This window comes from Brachyistius frenatus, unplaced genomic scaffold (assembly GCF_029030835.1).
Source record: "Brachyistius frenatus isolate BFR_SWC_R1_liver_20210118 unplaced genomic scaffold, ASM2903083v1 Contig_48, whole genome shotgun sequence".
In the NCBI taxonomy this organism is placed as follows: Eukaryota; Metazoa; Chordata; class Actinopteri; family Embiotocidae; genus Brachyistius; species Brachyistius frenatus.
This window is the reverse complement of record NW_027210647.1, coordinates 1,286,608-1,308,735: the sequence shown is the minus strand read 5'-3', so window position 1 is coordinate 1,308,735 and position 22,128 is coordinate 1,286,608. Positions and strand designations below refer to the sequence as shown.

General features: G+C 40.9%; 1 protein-coding gene across 3 annotated transcripts in view; it reads right to left on the bottom strand.

Annotated features, from left to right (window-relative positions):
- Positions 1 to 810: 810 nt before the first annotated feature.
- The window catches only part of fhl3a (four and a half LIM domains 3a), a 28,541-nt gene continuing 7,223 nt past the window's right edge, over positions 811 to 22,128 (bottom strand). For 2 of the 3 annotated variants that reach the window (XM_069703807.1, XM_069703809.1), the window contains exons 2-6: positions 7,573 to 7,745; positions 6,374 to 6,548; positions 4,062 to 4,231; positions 2,853 to 3,039; positions 811 to 2,314 (exon numbers count right to left, since the gene is read on the bottom strand). In XM_069703807.1, coding sequence (XP_069559908.1) covers positions 2,163 to 2,314; positions 2,853 to 3,039; positions 4,062 to 4,231; positions 6,374 to 6,548; positions 7,573 to 7,728 — 840 coding nt within the window. In that variant the 5' untranslated portion in view covers positions 7,729 to 7,745 and the 3' untranslated portion in view covers positions 811 to 2,162. Of the gene's footprint in view, positions 2,315 to 2,852; positions 3,040 to 4,061; positions 4,232 to 6,373; positions 6,549 to 7,572; positions 7,746 to 7,896; positions 7,969 to 22,128 lie in introns of those variants that run through there. The other variant, XM_069703806.1, reaches the window with a different exon arrangement.

The following is a 22,128-nucleotide window of genomic DNA, read 5'->3' as shown; positions in this document are numbered from 1 at the left end:
ACAACTGTAAATGACTGACCTACATGTAGAGTGTGTGTACCATATGACACAGTTAACTGTCTGCCTCTGACCCTTCCTGCTAGCCTGTCTCCTCCTTCTAATAAATCCGAAGGGGGCCGTGTGTGGAACTGAACCCCGGTGAAAGTGCCGTGGAGCAACTCCAGATGTGAACATCCTCCCTCTCTTTCTCTCTCCTCTCTGTCTCCCACAGTCTTTTCTCTCCTATTTCGACCACCAGTGCACCCGCCCTCCCCCACGCAGCTACGAGTTTTCCATTTCCTTTTTTGGTGAAAAAATCTGAAACCCAGGCAGGGAGGAGGACATTTCACCAATGCCAACAGGAGAGTGTATCTCGTGGTCTGTGTATACGTGCTTCATCAAGGCTATGAAACAGTCGACTCAGCATAAACAGAAGTGTATGTACTGTGTACCCATTGAAGCACATGCACACATCTGTACAAATATGCACTCACTCTACTTTTTTCCCATTTAAAAAATATCCTGAAACTATAGACACATACACGTTTTACTCACTTTTATTACACATGCATGCTCACTCTCTCTTACAGTTTCTCACCCACTTTCATGCCCCCCCCCCTCCCGGATTTACACACACACATGCGCCCACACATGCACACGCACACGCCCACACACTGATCTTTCCTAGAAAGACATTTTAAACACACCAGAGGGATTTCTCTGCCTGAGACAGTAAACACAAGTCCATAGAAAGCTATGAGCTCTTAAACCAGTAATGAATATTTCACTAAAACCATAAAGACAAACAGAATATAAAAACTGCTCAGCAAATATCAGACAGTGTACATTTATTTAACAAGGCTTTAAAAATGAAAAATAACCATTCAGCCATATGAATTAGCATTTGGCCTTATCACCTGTCATCTGATTTACAGTAAATTCATATGGTTATCATCTCGATGGCCCATTTTCCATCTTAATATGGATATTTGCCAACTCTGACTCACCAGCATCATAGCTGAAATCATGAATTTAAGTACTTTTTTTTTTTATATAACTTTTCACATACAAGATACAAACTAACAATGAAAAACAAACCACGAAAAGCGTTAACAAAATCCTTATTGAGGCAAATCATGGCAGATGAAAACATGCATAATCCTGCAATACACAACTGTAACGTAGTTGATTTCAGCTTCTTTTGGGTTATAAATGCTGGCTCTTTACGCATTGGTGATAAAAAATTACAAAAATTGTAAAAGACAAATTAGAAGAAACTTTATGCAAAATAAGTGTCATTGCAAGATTTTCAACATAAGCAGATACATGACAAAAAAGTGGTCTGTGTGTCTTGTGCCATGTCTTTGAGCTGTGTTTTTATGTGCACATAACATGGTAGCAAAAGAATATCTTACCCAAAGTGCAAATGAAATGTACTGACTACCAACAATGGTCAAATTCCTCACTGAAATTATAATCAGCAGGGTTTTTTTCCGTTTTCATTTTAACTTTAACATTTGTATTTATTAAAATTGGTCTAACTTTGGCCACTTTTTACAAAAGTGTCTCCTTCTATGTCATTATATACAGTAACTTGTTCAAGATGCATAAAGCAAGACAAACGTTATAGAAAGATAATTGACACGTGAGGAAAAGCAACATTCAAAATGCATAAAACTGCAGTTATAAGAGCATTAAAACAGTAACTCCACCATACTTTAAAAAATACAGACTGTAAGGTTTATATACTCTGTTGAATCAGTGTTCTGTGTCTTCTCTTCAGAGTCAGACTTCTACCTGAAGTATATTTTATTTATATAAAATTTTTGAATATTTTTTAGCAAAGTGACAAGCATTTTGTGTTCCTCTGCTTCAACAGTACATAACATATGAGTACTGTTGTTTTAAGGCACTCCATAAACAGAATCGATAACTTTTTTGGTTCAAGAAAAAAAAAATCTTTATGGTGGTTCATGCAAACAGTATCAAAACAGGATTTTTCACACAAGCTCCTGGATGAAAATCTGATACAGACAGAGACATCAAGGAACTGATGTCTTTATATAAAAATGACCTGAGGCAGCATTTGTTCGCCTGTGTTACCTTCCTTGGTAATGACTTGGGGTTCTTGCAAAGCTATAACAAAGAGTAGGTCGGGTTGGGAGGGTGAGGAAATGACTGCTCTATAGGTTGTTGTGGCAGTCGCGGCACAGGATCCTGTCACCATCAGGGAAAAAGCCAGCACCCACAAGTGAAGCAGAGCACTGTGAGCAGGTGAAACATGGCTGATGCCACTGACGATCTTCAAATGAGATGTACTTTCCTCCTCCAAAACCTGGGACAAAAGAATGAGAAGTCAATTAAAAAGTATATCAACCTTTAGATGTCTAAATTTCATTTCAACATGACTAAAGTTGCAAATCATATACATTTCAAAACAATAACTGGATGTAAAATTATTTTTTACCCCGTTTTTTTTTAATTTTTAAATACTTTATTGATCCCAATGGGGAAATGGATCCTCTGCATTTTTACCAACCCGTCACACACTCACTCCAAGCAGTCGGTAGCCATGTTGCAGCGCCCTGAGATAACTTCAGTTCTTTTGCCAGTGCCTCGTCATTGGTTATAATAGGAGTATTAAAAATGTATAGCCAATTAAAACTGGGCTTCAAATCCTAAATATTTGGTCAATTGCACTAAAAATCACATCAAAAAACCATGTAACATGCAATGTAACACGTAGCATACCAAATCACTGACAGTCTTAGAGTCAATCTTGTTTACAGTGCTAATAGTATCTTTGGTGTTCAAATGCAGCTCAAATTCCAAAAATCACTATGATAGTATTGAATATAATGACGTAAACTTGCCTGTGATCGGTTTGCTGCAGGCCTCGCACTTCTTGGCGTACAGGCTGCCAAAGCACTTGAGGCAGTACGGGCTGTCTTCCCGGGACGTGAAATGCTGACCGGCCAGCTGCGTCTTACAGCTGGTGCACACAAAACACTCCTTATGCCACGGCTCATCCCGATAAGTCACGCCACCTTTAGCCAGGATCTGAAATAAATGTCAAAGGTCATGTGGAGATATGACTAAATCACTTCTTAAATCTTCCTGAAGATTTTCAGTCAGGCTTTAGAGTACATCAAGGCACAGAAACAGCACTGGTGAAAGTTACAAATGATCTTCTAATAGCCTCAGCCAATAGACTTGTCTCTGTTCTTGTTCTTCTGGACACTTTCTCTAATCAGTTAGTTACTCTCGATGACATTGTCCTGGCCTCCAGCACCATTGTGAAGAACCTTGGAGTCCTCTTCGATGAGGATTTGTCCTTAAGCCACCATATGAAGCCAGTCTCCAGGACTGGCTTCTTTCATCTACGTAATATTAATAAAATCAGGACAATCCTTCCTCAGCGTGATGCAGAAAGCTAATTCATGTATTTTTTTCTTCCAGGCTGGATTATTGTAATTCATTATTGTTATGATGTCTAAATTACTCATTAAAAACCCTGCAGTTGATCCAAAATGCTGCAGCAAGAGTACCGACAAGGTTTATCAAGAGAGGTCATATTTCTCCTGTTTTAAGCTTCTCTTCATTGGCTTCCTGTTAAATCAAGAATAGAATGTCCCTGGCCACGGAGCTGCATGTCTCTGCTCTGTGACTGTCAGCCCCACCACCAGTTCATGTTTTGTATCTCTATGTGGTCCTTTTCTCTCTCTGCTCTCCTCTCACCCCAACCGGTCGAGGCCTACCTCTGAGCCTGGTTCTGTCGGAGGTTTTTCTCCCTTAAAGAGGAGTTTTTCCCTCCTACCTTATGTGGGGATTGTGGAATTGTTCTGCTGTAAGGACTTTAATGTGTTAAGTGCCATTACATAACCTGTTTTGTGATTTGGCGCTATATAAATAAAATTGAATTAAATTGAACTGTAATGCTTTTCCGTTCCTGCAGATGTGTAATCCCACTCATGTCTCCAGTTTGTTTGCAGGTTGTTTCCAAGTTTCTCTTCCTAAAAATATATTCTTTGTCTTAATTATCTTGCGAACAATCTGGCAAATAATTTGACAGAAATACTGACGTTTTTACAGCGTGTGCAGCGTGGAGCAAACTTGTCCTCGTAGCAGGACACACAGTAGTGCTCATCCTTGTCAGGAATGAAGGACTTGGAGCCGATCGGTTGTTCGCAGCTGTGACAGATGAAGCAGGCCTCATGCCATGTGGAGCCTGCATACTCCAGCTTTCTTGTACCTACAGTGGCAGAAGGAAAGTGACATGACAGGAGACAAGAGTCAGAGAAGGAATGGAAAGAATGATGATGAATAAGCATCGTTTACACGTCTCATTGGAATCTTTGAGATCATTTTGGTATCGTTAGGTGGTTTTATTTGACAAGGAAATTAAACACTTGAATTGCATGGAGGCATATCAAATTTATTTTGTTTCTCTATGATTTATTTTATTAAATCATTAATAATACTACAGGCCCCACACTTATTTCCTACTGCTGGAAACTGGCAGCAGGACTCAAAGGAAAAGGACTAATGCCATTTTCCCCTTTGCATTTCCAGCCAATCCATCTTATATCCCGTGGCTGTTGAGTTTTTTATTATACTGGTTGGTTTATTCTATGGTGATGCAGTGGTTTGTGGGGGGCCGACATTTTGTGTTTCTACTTTCTGCAGATTGCTAACGTTTCACTGCTTCAGGCTGTACGCTGCAGTGTTTTCTAGTCTTAAACACAAAACTCCCCTGAGAAAACGTTTCAGATTATAAACTCACAGGAATAACTGTGGCTTCAGAAGGACAATATTAGCTGTTAGACATGTGTATTTTACAAATACATCAAAAATGAACAAGATGCAATATAAAATTCTGTATTTTCACAAGCATTTCAATAAGTTTAAAGTGATTTAAAAACATACATTGTGATGCCAACAAAGAGCAAAATATGAAAATAGCATTTACACAAATACAAGTTTTTGTATGCGTACCAAGCACTTAATTGAATTCATCAACTCTATTTGAAGGAGCAACCAACTTAACATGCCTTCCTTCACCCTCCCCCTGTAAACGTGAAAGAGAATCTACGGTGGCCACAAAACTAGGGAAAAATAATAAAGACCATCTCTATATGCAGGGTTTGGTTTGTCCCTTCTGAGCTACTGTAGAAACATGTCATGCTCAGTGGAAGAGGACAAGCTCCCTCTGTAGATATGAAGGGGCGCTTCTAAGGTCTTAAAAACATAATGATTCTTAGTTTCAGATAATTATACACTTATCAAAACATAATTATGAATGTTATATTACACCACATATTGATTTTAGATTTCTATCAATGGATTTTCTATATATATTTATTTTTCTTGACAAATAAATGGCTCAAACTGAAAAACAAAGCTCAAGCAAAATGCTTAATCGCAGTGGACAGTGACGACAACAACAGAGCTGCTGTCTGAGTCAAAGGATTTTCCAGCGGGGTGAACAGAGTGAAGAGGACCATTGTCTGCGGCCGCACAACAAATACAACATTGACCATCTCTGGCAGTGGGAGCTTTTCAGTAGCTTCATCAGAACAATCTTGTTCACCAAGAACGCATCTGAGGAATCTGTTTACATGGCTTTGGTGTGGAGTTACTTTTCTCCTCATGTCACCAACAAAAACGACTAAGCCTCACATGCAGATAATGAACAATGAAAAGTGTGCGTGTTTTTGAGTGTGTTTTTAAATGATGACAAAGGATATAACTTTAAGTTCTCTTGTTAGAGGTAACTATGATAAATATAGATATGAAGGGCGCTGGAATAACTGACTTGCTTATCTTTTGTTATCATCTGTTCACTGGCACCCTGCCAGCCCTAGGGATCTGGCTTATAGACAACAAGTCAAGCAGACTGGCAATTACTCTGTCACATTCACCCCTGGCTGCTGCTCAATTGTGGACCTTCGCCTCCTTTTCTCACCCTCGTCTTTGTCCTTAAACCTCTTCCCTTTCTGTGTCTGCTTGAGCTCTCACTTTGCACTTCTCATCTGTCCGTGCTTCCTGGAGTTTGTCGTGTCATCACTTCCCAGTGTTTGGCCTGTTTTTGAATTTTAATTGGTAGACTACATGGAAAATAAAATGAAGGACAGCGAGGCTTACCATACCAGTGAAGTACCATAATGTATGTGGCATTGTCAAATACGTTATTTTTAAGATATTTTAGCTCACTCCTGACAGCGACAGTCTAACCAGAGCTGTACTTCTCTCAACGCCACTTTAACAATATTCTAGAAAGAAAGAAAGAAATTGGTACAAAGAGTTATTCAGAACACAAATGGAACAGGAACTATCTCAACGTCAAAGTTCAAATTTCCTCTGCCCCACAACCAGCACCCGTTTCCAAATTTACCTGGCATGACAACCTTGTCGCAAGCTACACACTTGGAGGAGAATTCGTTACAGTAGCAGTCATTGCAGAGCAGCGCGTCATCCTGGCTGGTGAAGGGCTCATCTGCCAATGAGCGATCGCAGCGGAAACAGCGGAAGCAGTGCTCGTGGTAATGCCGGTCTTCATAGAAGAGCTCCTGGCAGCAGAACAAAAGGAGAACAACAAGAATACTGGAGGTCATTTCATACAGTTATAAATAAATCACAGAAATATAGTCACATTAAGTGTTTCCTCAGGAACATTTCTCTTCTTATGATTTAAAGTTTCAGAAGTGCAATCATCTAAATTAGGCAATTAAGGGGGCGACAGCAAGACGAAACATCAACAAAGGTTAATGTTTACAAGACGACTGATTTGGGTCAAACTGACACTTGAAATGTCAGCATAAGCAGTAACGAGTATGTGGCACATGCTTCTGTTTTGAAACGTCTTACAAGGATGGGAGTGAATTGATCGTCTGCAGGGCAACGCTGGCTTTATTTATTGTCCACCACTCGTGAGGGTGTTGAAAACTCATTGGCCTACTTAGTGAAGCAAACCACCAAGCACCATAGCATGCCCCATTCTGTGGACTCCACTAAGGAGCATATCTTGGTCTTAAATGGTCCACTTCATGTTCGTGTTTTCCATTAGGAGAAGATTACATTTTAACTTGATTGTGGGGAAGAAGGGAGACGTTCCCTCATGCTGCATTTTTACAATGTAAGACTAAATTAGTCTGTTGGCTTATGTGGACTTTGTGGAAATTGCCTGCATAATTGCATGTTAAATTAGCCTTTACGTTGTCTTGCCACACAAAATATATAGAACACGCCTCATTTACGATGAATTATGCATCATTAATGTGACATAACTTCTGTTTTAGCTATCCAAAGCCATGTCAAAACATTGTAGAAATGGTTTAGGGCTAATTAGAGTAGTTCTTTGATGTGGTTTATCTTTGTTTAAAATGTTAATAGGTGGTGCAGATTGTGGAAAGAGTTACATCACAAGTGGGATTCATTCCAGTTTGAAAATGTTTAAAATATGTTTTTTTTTCTTTTGATCAAAACTAAAGAATCATTTTTTCAATTGCAATTGTAAATGTAATCCACTTGTTACTGTTGTTGTGCAGCACAAAGCTGATTACATGTCTGGTCATGTCAAAATGGATGCCTTACCCTTGCGTCATGGCCAATCAGTTCTTTGCACTCATCACATGTATTGGAGAACAAGCTGTCGTAACAGGGGATGCAGTAGGGACTGTCATCTGACTGGATGTACTTGCGGCCGTACAGGGACTCCTTGCAGTTGTCACAGTCGAACTGGTCAGCCATTGTGATTTTCTGTATGTCTGTAACAGAAAGAAGACACTCATTTTTATAATGTTTAAAAAAATGCCAACAAAGCAAACTTAGGATAAGACATGAGGACAAAACAAAACAAAAGAGGACAATAGGGAGTAGAAGAAAAGGAGGTAGAGTCTTGAAGAATGATTAAGTCACCTTTTCCATCACAGCATTTGGCCATCAGTAAAGACTTTCACTGCCAATATTTATGTTGTAAATACTTCGGCTTGTACAAGCGATGGAGCTGAGCTTAAACAAAACAGTGCAAGTGGGAGCAAGTGGAAAAAGAGAGAGACAGAAAAATGAGTGAGAGAGAGAGAGGCAGTACAAAATGCCTATTAACTTTTATTGCAGTGTGATGAAAGTGTGGTGGATGCGGAGGGAGGGGAGGAAAGAGGGAGCTGTCACTTGCTTTCTTGCATTAAGTAATAAAAACACCCTTCTGTCGCTGTCAACTGCTCCGAATCTGTGAACTAAAGATTAAAGCACTAATACAAGCTATGTAGTGACTAAGTGGTAATGAAGCAGCATATCTTACACAGAATCTAGTTGTGATTAAAGCATGAGCCACTAACAGATCCAGACAACATGACTCCTGAACAAGTGGCTTGCTTTCAGAGTAAAGATGCACCTACAGTATGCACATATACAAATACAGGATGTATACTGTCTGAGAACATGGTGTCTGCTGTGCAACAGGCTCCTTGATCATGATTGAGCACACAGCAAAGTGACAATAATATTGTCAGAGCATTGTGGCAACAATATCAGGTTGCCAACACATTTACAGCATGGTTGGAGAAAAGCCCAGTGATAAGTGAACCAACCCTCTGGCAGGGTGCAGTGCTGGCTATTCACTCCCACCACCCTGTAACAATAATCATCACTGATATGATAATCAATCAAACTTCACACTGGCCCTAGGCTCCCTGTCTTACAGCCATGTGCAAAAACCTCCACCAATGCAAACGCACAAGCACAATACACACAAAGCATACACACTCCCATACATAAACGGAGAGTGACACAGAAAAAAGGCACAAAGACTGATATAAGCCAAATCCCACAGGATCCATCATCAAAGAAAACGTTAGTCCCAGACGCTCAGATTTCATCTGCGAGACAAAAGCTCTTAATGAGTCGGGGTGAGAAAGTCGAGATCATATATATCACCTGCTCACAGTCCTCATATGTAACCCAGTGACAGGCTTTCTGCCAGCATAACACTGCTTCCCCAAACTGGAGAGGCACTTTCACCCCCTTCAATGAACTTAAAACATCAGTTATAAAGTGTAAATGCTTAACAGACCAGTGGCCATTTGTATACATTGGCTCACATCACAAAACTGCCAGGTCTATTTAATGACTAAATGGAATGGATACATCTTAAATATCTGATGTCTCACATTATAGTATCCATCTGGAGGTTATGGCAAAGCTTCAGAATAAGCAGCTGTGGTTGGCCTGTGAAATGTACAGCAAGGGGCTGAACTTCCAAGTCAGTATTTTAACATCAATTTCTGTACATTTAACCCACCACTCGTCAGAAAATTCAAGTGACGTTGCCATCAGCCCACATAACCATAACATCAAAAGAAGATGCACAAAGTATGGAGCTGAAAAGGAGCACTAGGACCTCAAACCAGGAAGGGAAGGTCTGCCAGGTAAGGGAATGAGATGAAGAATGACTCAAAGCCAGAAAGCCGGTCCCATGATGTCTCATGTCAGATTTGATTTCCAAAGCAAATCAGGCAGCTTTTTTTATTGGCCTGCCTAAATTCATATGTTCTGTATCATCCACATATCAAAGTACCAAAAAGACTGGAGAAGTAGGTCACGAAACCTCATCTGACATCTTGACAAATATTCAAACAGATGTTTAAATAACCCACATCCTCGTACCTGAGATGGATGACGTGACCTCTCTACAAGTGTTTCATGGTCTTTGGAGAGAGGTGGGTTTGAGCAGGAACTAGTTTGCTAGCATTCAGGTTAGGATTAAGTAACAGAGGATTCAGTGAAGCGAAGATGGGAACATCACAATCAAATGCAAAGATTCCAAATTTTAATAGACAAATTTGTACTCCAGAAATCAGAAGAAAAAAGTTGTTTAAAGTTCTGGGTCTTGTAGCATTTGCTTTTCAGAGATTCACCTTAAATATCAGTGTTCGAGGAACCAATTCAGGGCCAGAAAATTAACTTCTGATGGCACATACTCTCACAAAAAGAGGCATGACGTCAGTGCATGATGGACTAAGACGTGACTTTATGTAGAAATTGCTGACCCAAAAGCCACAACACAGGAGAGGAGAGGAGAGGAGAGGAGAGGAGAGGAGAGGAGAGGAGAAGAGAAGAGAAGAGAAGAGAAGAGAAGAGAAGAGAAGAGAAGAGAAGAGAAGAGAAGAGAAGAGAAGAGAAGAGAAGAGAAGAGAAGAGAAGAGAAGAGAAGAGAAGAGAAGACAGATCTGGGTCACAGTGGACTCCGGAGGCTGGTTCAACTTCTCACAGGGTTGTGTATCTACAACTGTATATGCGAGCTTCCCGGCAGAGGTCCATATCCTTCAAGTCTAGTGCCCAGTGACTAAGAACCCCACTCTGGGGTAATAATATTGCCAAATACCAGAGCTGTGACTGAGTTCAGCCCCCTGGGAAACATGTGGGCTTTTCTAGGAAGTCAGCTCTGTATCCACACAGGACAATGGTCCAGATATATTGTTGAGTTCAATTATAGTATTGTTGCACAAAATAGGGATTTTTGTTTATAGGCAACAGTGAATTCTTTTGTCTATAACGGGGGTGGGGTGGGGGTGGGTGGGAGGGGGTTCAATTCAGAGAGAAACAAAAAGTATATTTATTGCAGCGACAGTATATTTGTCAGTTTGAATGACTCTGCAGAAATGACCCAATCTTGTTTTGTAACCCATTGATAAAAAGGTTAAGAACAGCGTTGCAAAGTATTCCCAAAATGGATGGCAATATTTACACGACTTTTCAGTGGGCGTCCATGCTGTTTAGAGGATAGCTTTTAATGTTTCGGAGAACCCTTTGCCCTGAGCTTCTAGCACCACCATCAGGACAAAACGTCAAAATCGAATGTGCTGATGTAAAAAAACAAAACAAAAAAACCCGAATTTTTACTTTGCGGAGGATGAATCCCTTTTTAATTCTATGATTGCACCAACCACAGACCAAAACTTTGAACAGTGATATCTCATAAGGAACATGAACCCAAAGACACGGGGCTTTTCCTTGAGGGGAAACAAGATTTTTAGCTACAGCACAGAGGTCTAATAAAAAAACAACACCCTCAGTATATTATTCATTCCATAGAACTCTTGCGAGGTGTGATGGACCCTGCTTGTTCTTGGGGCTGCAAAAAGGCTTTTTGGCTCCTTTACGTACTATTGGCTATAAGATAGCAGAGGAATGCCGAGGCTACGTTCGACTAGTCATCACAACCGTGCCTGATTGGCATAAGGGGGTCAAGTTCAGGGCCAACTGTGAGACACCAAAGAGCAACAGGCCGATGCAAGCCAGCAAACTGTATGCTGTTGCTGGGCAACATAGTCATGGTTGGTTACTGAAGGGCCAGCGGATACCCTGCCGGGTCCGGTCCCACAGGCAGGCCCGTTAATCCCCCAGCCCAAACTTTGCTTACGCTCCAGTTCATTCCAAATGAACAATCCGCACAGCCTGCTGGGAACAAATCTGCCAGCTCGCTCCCCTCCTCTGCTGTCCGTTAGAAGAATATGCTAGTAAAATATCTGTTTTACTAAGACTAAGGTGTTACACCAACAGATAACTGATCAGCCTGACCACAGCAAGTAGATACGGCACGATACTACTACAAACTGCTGTGTCACATGGACACACATTTCTGACTACCAAAAAAGATTATTCCTGTGACAATGAAATACTTCTGCTCTCAGTTATCGGACTTCATATCTAATTAAGTCAGTTATACACTGAATATTTACTAATTCAGTTCAGCGAAACATTTCTACTTCTCAATTTAACCTCTAATGGTGATTAACGCATACAATTTGTATTTGTTATTGTTATACTGAATTCAGCAAGAGCACAAGTTAGAGTAAATAATTTTGATCCAAAAAGAAAACTGAAAACAAATACATATGATAAAGTGAAAACAATGATGGTTTTTCAATGCTTTTGGCATATTTTAAGTTTTGTAATATAAAGTATAGTACTACAATAAAAAGAAGCCCAATTTAGTTCATAATGTAAAAAAAAATCTTCATGGAAAGTCACAGTTGTGATTTGTAAAAAGTCTTTTTTTTTTTTTTTTTTGGTCAGCTGGTGACTGCATATTGATATCGGAAAACAACTGTTATTTCTATTTTACGAAATCAACAATAAAATAAAACACACATTTTAGTGGCTATGATATTGCACAGTTAATGTGGGACTGTCATATCTCAAACATAAAAAACATAAAACAGTCTTCGTCAATGATGCATTGGCAGCTGATTGTAAAAACGGATTTGTTTATTACCAAGCAGGAAATGATACATAAGTCGTGGTGATGCTGTGGTATGAGGTGCGCAATACATTATAGTTGAGAAGAAAGCACTTCAGTACAACTGCTGCATTTGTTAGGTCTGTGTTTATAAGTCCATCGTGTGCTTTTATATCCAAGTGGATACTTCAAGAAGTGTGGATTTTACAGTGCATAGTAAGGTCTGATTTACTTTACAAAGTAGCAGCTGCAAAAAGCCACTTGATCACCTTTAGCTGTCTGGATCTTTTGGCAGCAAATGGACTCACACACCACAGGAAGGAGTGTGTTGCTGTGCAGATCGCCTACAAGTACACGGCTGTTTCCTTTTATACGGGTCCCAGAGATCGTGATGACGGTATGGCATACAAATCTAACACACACAAAAAGAGAACGAAAATAAGCAAAGAAGGTAACATTTAGAGGAAAATGCATGCTGGGGCGGGATCTTAAACCTGCGACAAGTCTTAAATCAAATTAGAGGAAAAGTGAAACAACTGCCTTTGGTTAAACACAGACCATCACAACGCATCCTCTCTGGTGCCTGGACATCTTCCAGACACAGTAAAGCTCATTGGCTGGCTTTGGGAAGGGGAAAAAGTACAGCATGGGACAAGTAAGTATATCATTTTACGTCCTGGCCGAGCATCTCAAAAATAAAATGCAACATCAGAAACATGCTTTAGAAAAGTTCATTTGTCCCTCAGGCCAGTGGCCACATGAAAGGAGCCTGATGGAGAAGTTGTCTGATCTTATTTATTCCAGTGCCTCGTGATTACAGAAGAATTTCCATTTGGTGATTAATGCAGCCATGACTTGCACAACGTTGACTTTTTTTAATAGTTCAGAAGTTTACGATAACGTCAGAGGGATTACATTTTTGTTTGTCTTTGATTGGCAACTGAGTTCCGGCCCTTTAAGATAAGTCTCCAGATCCACATATTATCTGAGACGAGTCACTGCAAACTAAATCACATCACCATGACTAATTGTTTTCATAAGCAAACATTGAAAGTGGTCAGAACCATTCAGGTCGCAATGAAACAACAGCTGAGTTGGATGCTGAAATATATTTGTTATAAATGTTTAGTGCACTGTTCTTGTTGACTTTCGCGGCATCAGATAAATTATGTCCAGCAATTGAAAGGACACAATGAGGCAACTAATCTTATCACAGAAAGAGGAGGAAATTGCTCATGAAGGAGAGATAATGCTGCCGTCCCATTCATAGACAGATGTGCTTATTTAAACAAGCTTACAAGTGCTGCTGCTGGAATTAAACTTTTTTTTATTGTTTTTATTCTGATGTTAAGCAAGAATTTTGCTTCCACTTGAAAGTAAAAAAAATACCTACCACAGTACACGGCCAGCTTAGTTAAACATCAGCCTGTTTATTGTAGATGTCATGCTGATTCTATGCCAAAAAACCAAGACTGTAATCATCCTCATAACATTTAAGTCTTTGAGCAATCTGCGGTCACCAGTTTATATGATGGGGTCGGCCACTGTTGAGATGCTATTGGTAAATAACCAGTGGCTCTACAATGCATGTTGGCATTTATCCTCTGTCTTGCATAAGAAAAAAACCACCCACAGTCTCAGTACACTAGAGGAGCGTACGGTCAGAAAGACACGCTGACAAAAGTTTCATCTCCTGAGTTTCTTTGAACAACACTAATGTATAAGTTCTGGCCGGGCGGAGGGGAGCACGATGGGGTTGGTGCAGCGGCACCTGAGACTGCTCTTCTGTGGGAGAGCCTGGGTCAGACTTGACAATAGAGTACAGGCTGCAGGACCAGACACTGGAACGCTAACCTGTTATTGTCCCTGAGCGTTTAAACACCGCCTGGTGTGGAGTGGGAGGTGACAGAGGGCTCAAATCAAAGCCAAGATCATAAACATAAAGGAGGGAAATGACTACTTGCAGCAGAAAATGTCACCGTGGCCCTTTGTAATTTGTCCCTTCTTGGCAACTTTTAATGACCATGCAAGTGAGGGGATACGACTTGATGTCTTTTAATATTAGCCTTCATTCTGTGAGGTGCACACTGCAGCATTAGAGGAAAGCTACAAGTGAACATCAGTTGGCTTGAAAGAACTAAACTTCAAACCCTTGGGAGTCATTTATTAAAAGGATTTTGATGCAGTGATTTAATTGTGTACAAAAGATAAACAAGCACAGCACGGATTGCACCGATGGTCATTTAGCTCTACTTAAACCAAATATTTGTCATAATCTGACAGCCGCTTGGTAAATTGAGACGCGTACGTGCGAGCGAGGAGGACTCTACGTGCACATGGATGACAAAACTTTCTGAAGAAGACTGCAGCAGATGAAATGCAATGGTCAGATGTCATCTCTCCCCTTCCAGAAGCCTGTCTCAATCCCAATGTTCCACAATACTCCACCAACCCCAAACAATAACATTGCAATTACTTTAAATCATACAGTACCGTCCCAACCACCGTGAGGGAAAGTTTGGAGCCGAAAGGAATCAAAATTTATTTTTATGTCACTGAGCGCGGATGGCAAAAAAGACTACATTTTTGGCCTACATTTGTCTTCCTTTGAAGGAAAAAAAAAAAAATGCTGCCATACGTTCGTGCTTCACATCTGGTTTGCATTGGGGAAACTATGCAGTTAACTCCTGTGTGCCAGTGGAGGTTTTGGAGAGTCACTGCCTCGAGAATGCAAGAAAGGTTGTCTTTTTTTTTTTCTCCCTCTTTTCTCTGCGCTGGTATTTGCCGGTAAATGTTTAGATGGCAGTAGAAAAACTGGAGCGAGAGTGAGAAAGGAGTAAAGCAAATCTTGAAAGCTAGCAGGAAAAAAGTTAGTTGATACACTTTGGAGTTAGTGAAGAGTGTGGTGAGAGGAGAGGAAGGTGAGGAAGGCAGGAGCAATGGGGTTAAAAAATAATGCGTGATAAACAGCCAATATTCAACAAATGAATTAAAAGCTGAAGGCTGCAGAAACAAAGTGTACCATCAGAGAGATAAGCATATTGTATGTAGTAAAAGGATAACCAAGGAAGATTGCTGAAAGATCAAAGTTAACATTGTCTGGGGCTCTCAGTGCTTCGAGGTGGCTGCTGGTTTTAGAATAAATAAGTTGAACAGGGTTGTTCTAAGGCCTCTGTGTAGCTGTATGTGAGGATTCAGTATACTATTTCTCTTTGAACAAACACACACGTTAATCACAGGAACCCTGTTACTCCAACATTTCCCATGGCAGATATGTGCCCAAACATGGCTATCTTTTAGTCACTGTCCTTCTATCTTCCTCCATCCTCCCTGTCATTCTCAACCTTGTGATCCACAGCACAGGGGAATCTCTTTGAAATCTGACGCCTTCACAGTTTAGTCTCAGTTTTAACACCTGCTTTGTTTTCTGCAGATTGCGCACCTGCATGTTGTTTAAATAAATGTTTTTCCTTTTTAAAGCGCCCTTCTTAATGCATATCTTTAGCATGTGTAACACAGCTCCATTCAGATCTGAGCAGAATGAGTGGTGAGGTCAGGGTACTTCCACTCGCAAGCTGGGTGATTCAGTTACTGGTTTGCAAACCCCAGGAGACGATGTTGTTTTCACAAGACCAACCTTCAGAGGGGGGACGGAGAGAGCCCTTCTGATGCAATATCTTCAGTGGCAAAACTAAAATATACTGTAATTTTGTCTGTATCTTTTGCTGTCCTTTGTTTAAATGGCCAGACAGACTCAGCAGATATTTCTCAAGTCACTCCAATGAAAAAATACTTCTGAACTTTTCCTTTAAATAAAATCAACTCCTTTAAACCGTCGGAGCCTTTTCTTTACACAGGTCTTAATATGGATTTTAAAGACACTCCTATGCATTGCTATGACGTTTGTACCATGAAATCTGATCACTGAAGACTTTGCTTTGGCTTTATTGTTGGTGCTTTTGATCGAAAACTTGTCATGTCTCTTATTCTCGCCTTTTTGCTATGGCTACTGTATGTCTTTATTGTTGAACTTTGATAGCAGTGTGTTGTTCAGCTTTTGGCCTTAATAGAAGCCCAAATACTGCCTTTACTTTGGTGCTCTGTAAATAGAAAATGGGAAACATTCACTTTCATTTTACGGTTAGACACAGATGTATACACACACACACACACATTTATACTTTGTGAGCACACTTATTGATACAAGGTCCTCACCCTTAACCATCATAAATAAAAGCCTCACCCCAACCAAAACCTAATTCTAACCTAGTGTTAACCCTCAAACTGCCCTGGAGTGCCATATATACCCATTTAAGAAAAAAGAAAAAAAAGAGTGAGAAAGAGTCTTTCACTAGAGGAAGATAGCATAAAAAAGAAAATGTTCTGCCTCTTCAGCTTAGCTGTTTACTTTTGTACTTTAAATGCACAGTCAATTCATCCTGGATAAACCCTTTTCCAAATTCCTACGACCAAATTAACTAATTTTTAACAGTTTTTTATAATTAAAAATATGCTGATGGAGTTTATCAATAGCAATAAGCATCATGACAATAGCGAAACACCATGATATGTCCTGACCGCAGCTGTTTACACACGATCTTTGTGGCTATTACTCACACACAGTAATCAAGCAGTAATGGTTACTGCGAACCAAACGACACAAAATGGCTCCTACAGGCTCCTGGTCGTTCCCAGGTGGTCCCCTGAGTCAGCACAACTGGCCAGTTCATCAAGGCACTGGGTTAAGGTTTCATGGGCCGCACACTCAGCAATCTTAGCATATGCCACACGCAACTGTGCAGTACACACCCACAACTGCAAGCAATTATTTATAACTCATTCAGACTCGCGGCTCGTGGCTGCAGCGATGGCACCTGACCCTGAGGTTAATGCCCGGACAAGAAGGCTTTTTAAAAAATCTTTTTAACTTGCAACCCAACGTCCCCGGACATGAATATTCAGCATGTTGTTATAAGCAGGTGGTTGTTTCCAATCAGCGTGCAGGGGGCTATCACGGGTATTATCCATTATAAGCGGTAAGAAACAATCTACATCCTTCACAACAGCTGCATAAATTATCTTCCTCGACCGCAGCAGACCAAAATACTCACCTCTCTCCCTCTTTGACTCTGTGACCCTGAGTAGACGGGTTCATATTTAAAAAAGCATTACGTTGGCCTAAAAAATTTAAGGTGGACCTGCCAAATGTGAATTGGCTGGGATGAAAATCTTGGAAGTAATTTCCAGTATATGTAGCCATTTTTTCCCCCTTCTCAGACACATCTCCATGACGACCTGTAAACAGTGCCCTCAATCCCCAGGACCATAAACGTCCTGGCAGTGACGTGTAGCTCTCGTTTCGCTCGGCGCAGCGCTGACTGAGGGCACAACCCAGCGTTTTATTGGGGATGCTGTGGCAATGTGAAAATTAATGTGTTATGCCATAAAAAAAATATTGAAATCCATTAGGGAATTCAGATTTCACATGAATACATCCAAAACTTTGATCATTCATGGGGATTTTAGACTTCCTGACTAACAGCAGAGTCTGTAAGGCAGATGTAGAAAAGCAGGACAAACTAAAATAAATCTGACAGTTCAATAATACAGTGCAGTTAAATGCACACTGTAAAATCCGACAGCATAAAACCAACGGTCTAAAAATAGACGTGATAATGTGGGTTGACCTCTGAAAAATCCCTGTGCACCATTTTCCTGTCATAAAAACATAAATGTCTTCTTCCTTTACTCTGGAAGTTTGGCCTGAAAACCAAATGCAGGTTCATTTCCTACTGGGCAATGACCCCTTTTCTCCAGCATGGGGCTGATAACAATGAGAAGTCCAAGACAGTGTGCACACACACTGTGCTTCTTCCTGTTACCCCAAACAGAGACATCTCTGGGACTTCTCAGAGACGGTCGCACACATTTGCAAACACGCGGTCACAATGAAGAACAGGCGTATTATGTCTACATACACCGACACAGTCCCTGCACTGGGACAAAGTCTCTGAGACACAGACACACCTGCAGCCACTCGCACAAGTAATCACACACCTACAGTGTTATGCATGCACACACACACACACACACACACACACACACACACACACACACACACACACACACACACACACACACACACACACACACACACACACACACACACGAACACACAAAGCTGAGGGTAGATAGAGGAATCAAACAAAAAATAAACAGCCAAACTGGGGGACAATGAGAGACTTGTGCACGGAGAGCACACACAGCGAGCAGCTGCATACACACACCCGCAGTTTGTTTAAGTCTCTTTGTGGGGACTTCCTGTTGAGTGTAATTACCTCTCATATTCATGATCCCCGGCTTTTCTGCTGATAAGATCAAACAATCTGATGTATTTAGGAAATGAGTTTCAAACAAAGTAGGAAGATCTTGGTAATAGTAATCCAAACACATTGAGAAGATTATGAATTCAAACCACTCTGATGAACTGACTACTGCCAAATCACCCTCTGCAGTCCTCATCCCTTCACTCGCAAACCAAAAGATGGACGCCCTACTTATTCAAACAGTGATGTCATCACTGGTGAGACGACCGGAGAAAGAGAAATAAACTGCAAAGGACGATAAAAATCCGTTTCCAGTCAGACTCCACTGGAGATACAATAAATTTCCCTCGATAATTCTGCATACTGATGCAAAAAAGAACCGTGTAGGAACATATCTCTCGTGACCCAATTTTCCCGATCCAGACAGAGACAACCTCCTTTTCCTCTTTGTCGGCCTCCCTGTTTGCTTTGACCTTCAGTTGGGTTACGGAGGAGCGAGTCACATGTCCATCGGATGTCCTGGCAGCACATTTTTGCTTGTTGGAAACCAAACACGCACTGATGAACTGCTATAAAATCAGGAAGTGTATTATGTGAGCGGTACACTGGTGGAGGTTTGTGACCTAAAAGGTCATTTATCCCCCTCGCCATATTGCCAGGAGAATGTCTGGGCTCTGAAATGCAGCAGGCAGACCGAGTGGCTGCAATGAGCTCACTTCAAAGGTGTCCATAAATCATGCTGCCATGCAGCCAGGACTGCCTCCACCCTCGGCTCCTCACGTCCCCCAGTCCCTCACCTTCCTACCCTCTTCTCCTTTTTCTCTCCCGCCATTCAGCATAGGTTCAGACCTTGTGCCTTTGTGCTTTACTAGTTCTTACTTGTCATTTGTGTTTTGAGCTTTTGCATACAATCACAAGCATAGTTTAGGTGGGGGAATTGAATTGCGTAGCAACCAAGCAGTGAGCATGTCTTGTTAAATCAATCTTAGCAGAAAAACCAGGCAGCGGTGGAGCGACAGTGGTAGATGTAAACATGTACTCACCTGAAACTGATTAGAACGGGTATCAAAAAGCAGTACTCACTTTGATGGACAATGGATTTCATTGGATTTATCTGAGGTTCATTTAAGTGGAGAAAAGCTACAAGTTCAGAAATCCTATAGCTAGTTTCTTGACTTTGCCAGAAGAGCGCTGCAATCCGTCAGGTCCTTATCTCGCTGTGTCACACACTGGGATCTCTTTATCATGCAGCCATGCAAAACACTATTCATCTTCCCCACCTAATTCATTATCAGTGATAAAATGCAAAGTGCCAGCTGCAGTTGTTAAATGGAGAAACAGCGTGAAAACAGGTGCTTTGGTAAACACTGATAGCGTGGCTGAATTATGTTGCTTCCCGAGCAGACCTGTCTATCTCTTTCTATCTATTAACCACAACTCTCACCCGACCTCGTTCTGCTTTTATCCTGCTCCTCTTTCCTATATGGAGAATTCTTGCCTTAGAGGGATTTGGGACCAGCGCTGAACACAGCACAGACACAAACAAAGTGAGAAGCTATAGCCGAAGCCACGAGGTTCTCGTCAGGGCTGTACGACCTCTTCATCAATCAAGTGAAGTGTAAATGTGTGTCACGCATGGTGTTAATTAACAGGATTTATGGCTCCGCCCTGATGATTGGACCAGCAGGATGCAGTCGTACAAGTAGATGAAGGGTAAAGGCTACATGGCACACAGTTTAAGACCCGGTGTGACCAACGATCATCATCGTGCATGACTCCTCATGTACCTCCATTCTTTATCAGCAATCATTAAACCTTAAATAGTTTCCACTCACCAGTGTTGCAAAAGCTTGCGATGGGATGAGGGATGTTTTTTTTTTTTTAAGGGGGTTGAATGCTTCCACTGTTAAGTCATGGTGCTTGTGTCATTGGCCCTCTGCTGTGCTTTGCTCACCGTCTGGCCCGCATTTTACCCATTGATCTAATTTCCATTGCCAACATTGGATGTGGTTCTGTTTGAAGCGGAATGTTTAGGCCCATTAAAGCACTGACAGAATTACAAACGTATGGTGGACTTTAGGAGGACTAAAGAAGAAAACAACTGAGTGATGTTTGCCAGACTCTTGAGGGGATTGGTGTAAACAGGACGTACAGTTCTGAGCGGCGATCAGAGGGTTGGGAAAATGTATGACCCGCTGGTGTTTACAAGCATCTTGCATCCTAGTTTTGCTCATGTTTGGCATTAAAATGTATGACATTTTTAATTCTCTCATTATCCCTAATATGTTGTACAATGAAAAGATATTCTGACCTATCGAGAATCATTTTTTGATGACATACCAGCAGCATGCCACGTCTTTGTACTGCTTGTGCTGCTCACTGGGTCAGCATTTAACAGTGTATGTCCATTTATATAGCATCTGCATGTAGATTGTTGGCAAAGATGTGCTACATTTGCACTTTGGTGCTGCTAATACGACCGAGCGCCATCTGTGTAGGTGGTTTGGCTAACTGCCTGAGACATACACAGTAGATCAAGCTGCCAGTTGTAATGGGGTTCTCTATCTGTCACATAATTTCTCCATCATCACAGAGACAGTTTTATTTCTAGGTATAACGGCAGAGAACTACACGATAACTCAGATAACCCTACACACAGCACACTATGGTTATCTGCAAGAAGTGAAACCCACACCTGACTGAGGACTCTTAACAGCTGAATGTCTATTGTTTCTTTAGTGATGTTCCAGAAGATAATAGGTTTAGATTGGCAGGAGGAAAGGCATTTCTACAGACACAGAAATATATTTCTTTAAGGCTGACGACAATGAGGTCCAGACATCTGTAATTTTCCCCAGTCAGATTAAATTAAACTGCTACAAAAGCACACCAGGTCACTATTCTTCTGCTTCACTTTGCCATCTGTGTATGTCTTGCTGTACCACGAGCTCTGCAACAGCAGCTCTTGTGTGTTTGTCCATCTATGTTTTTCCATCTGGGGCAGAGAGACAGAATCACAATATAGCCACAGCCTGAGGTTCTTTTCATATTTAATAAAGGGTATTGTGTTAAGTATTGTGTATTGTCATTATGCATATGTGTGTTGGTAACTTTTTTGAGCTGTGGTGGCAGTTGAAGATGAAAATGGTCACACTATGAGACTGCATTTTCTTTATGAAGTATTTAATAAAAAATAAATATATCTGAAAATGTATGCAAAATATGACAAAATTCTTTAATGTTTTTGGAATTTATTATAATTTAGGAATTCATAATTTCCCTAGAATAGAGGTTTCCACGTGTAACTTTGGGGACACATATGGGTTTCCCTCATGTGTCCTAAATGTATAGATCTACTCGAAATACATGGGGAAAAGAAAGAAGTAACACATGAAGTATGCTCAGTCCTGCATGTGCAGACTTTTTAAGCTTTGTAAAAGACCAAAAGATAAATTGCTCTGGCAACAGTCCTGATTGTATTTCTGTATCTTGAGGGCATTTGAACTCCACGTGACTATATTAAATACCAGTGAGAGTAAAACAACACTAACAGAATCCCCTAATGCTTGATCTCTGTGAATGATT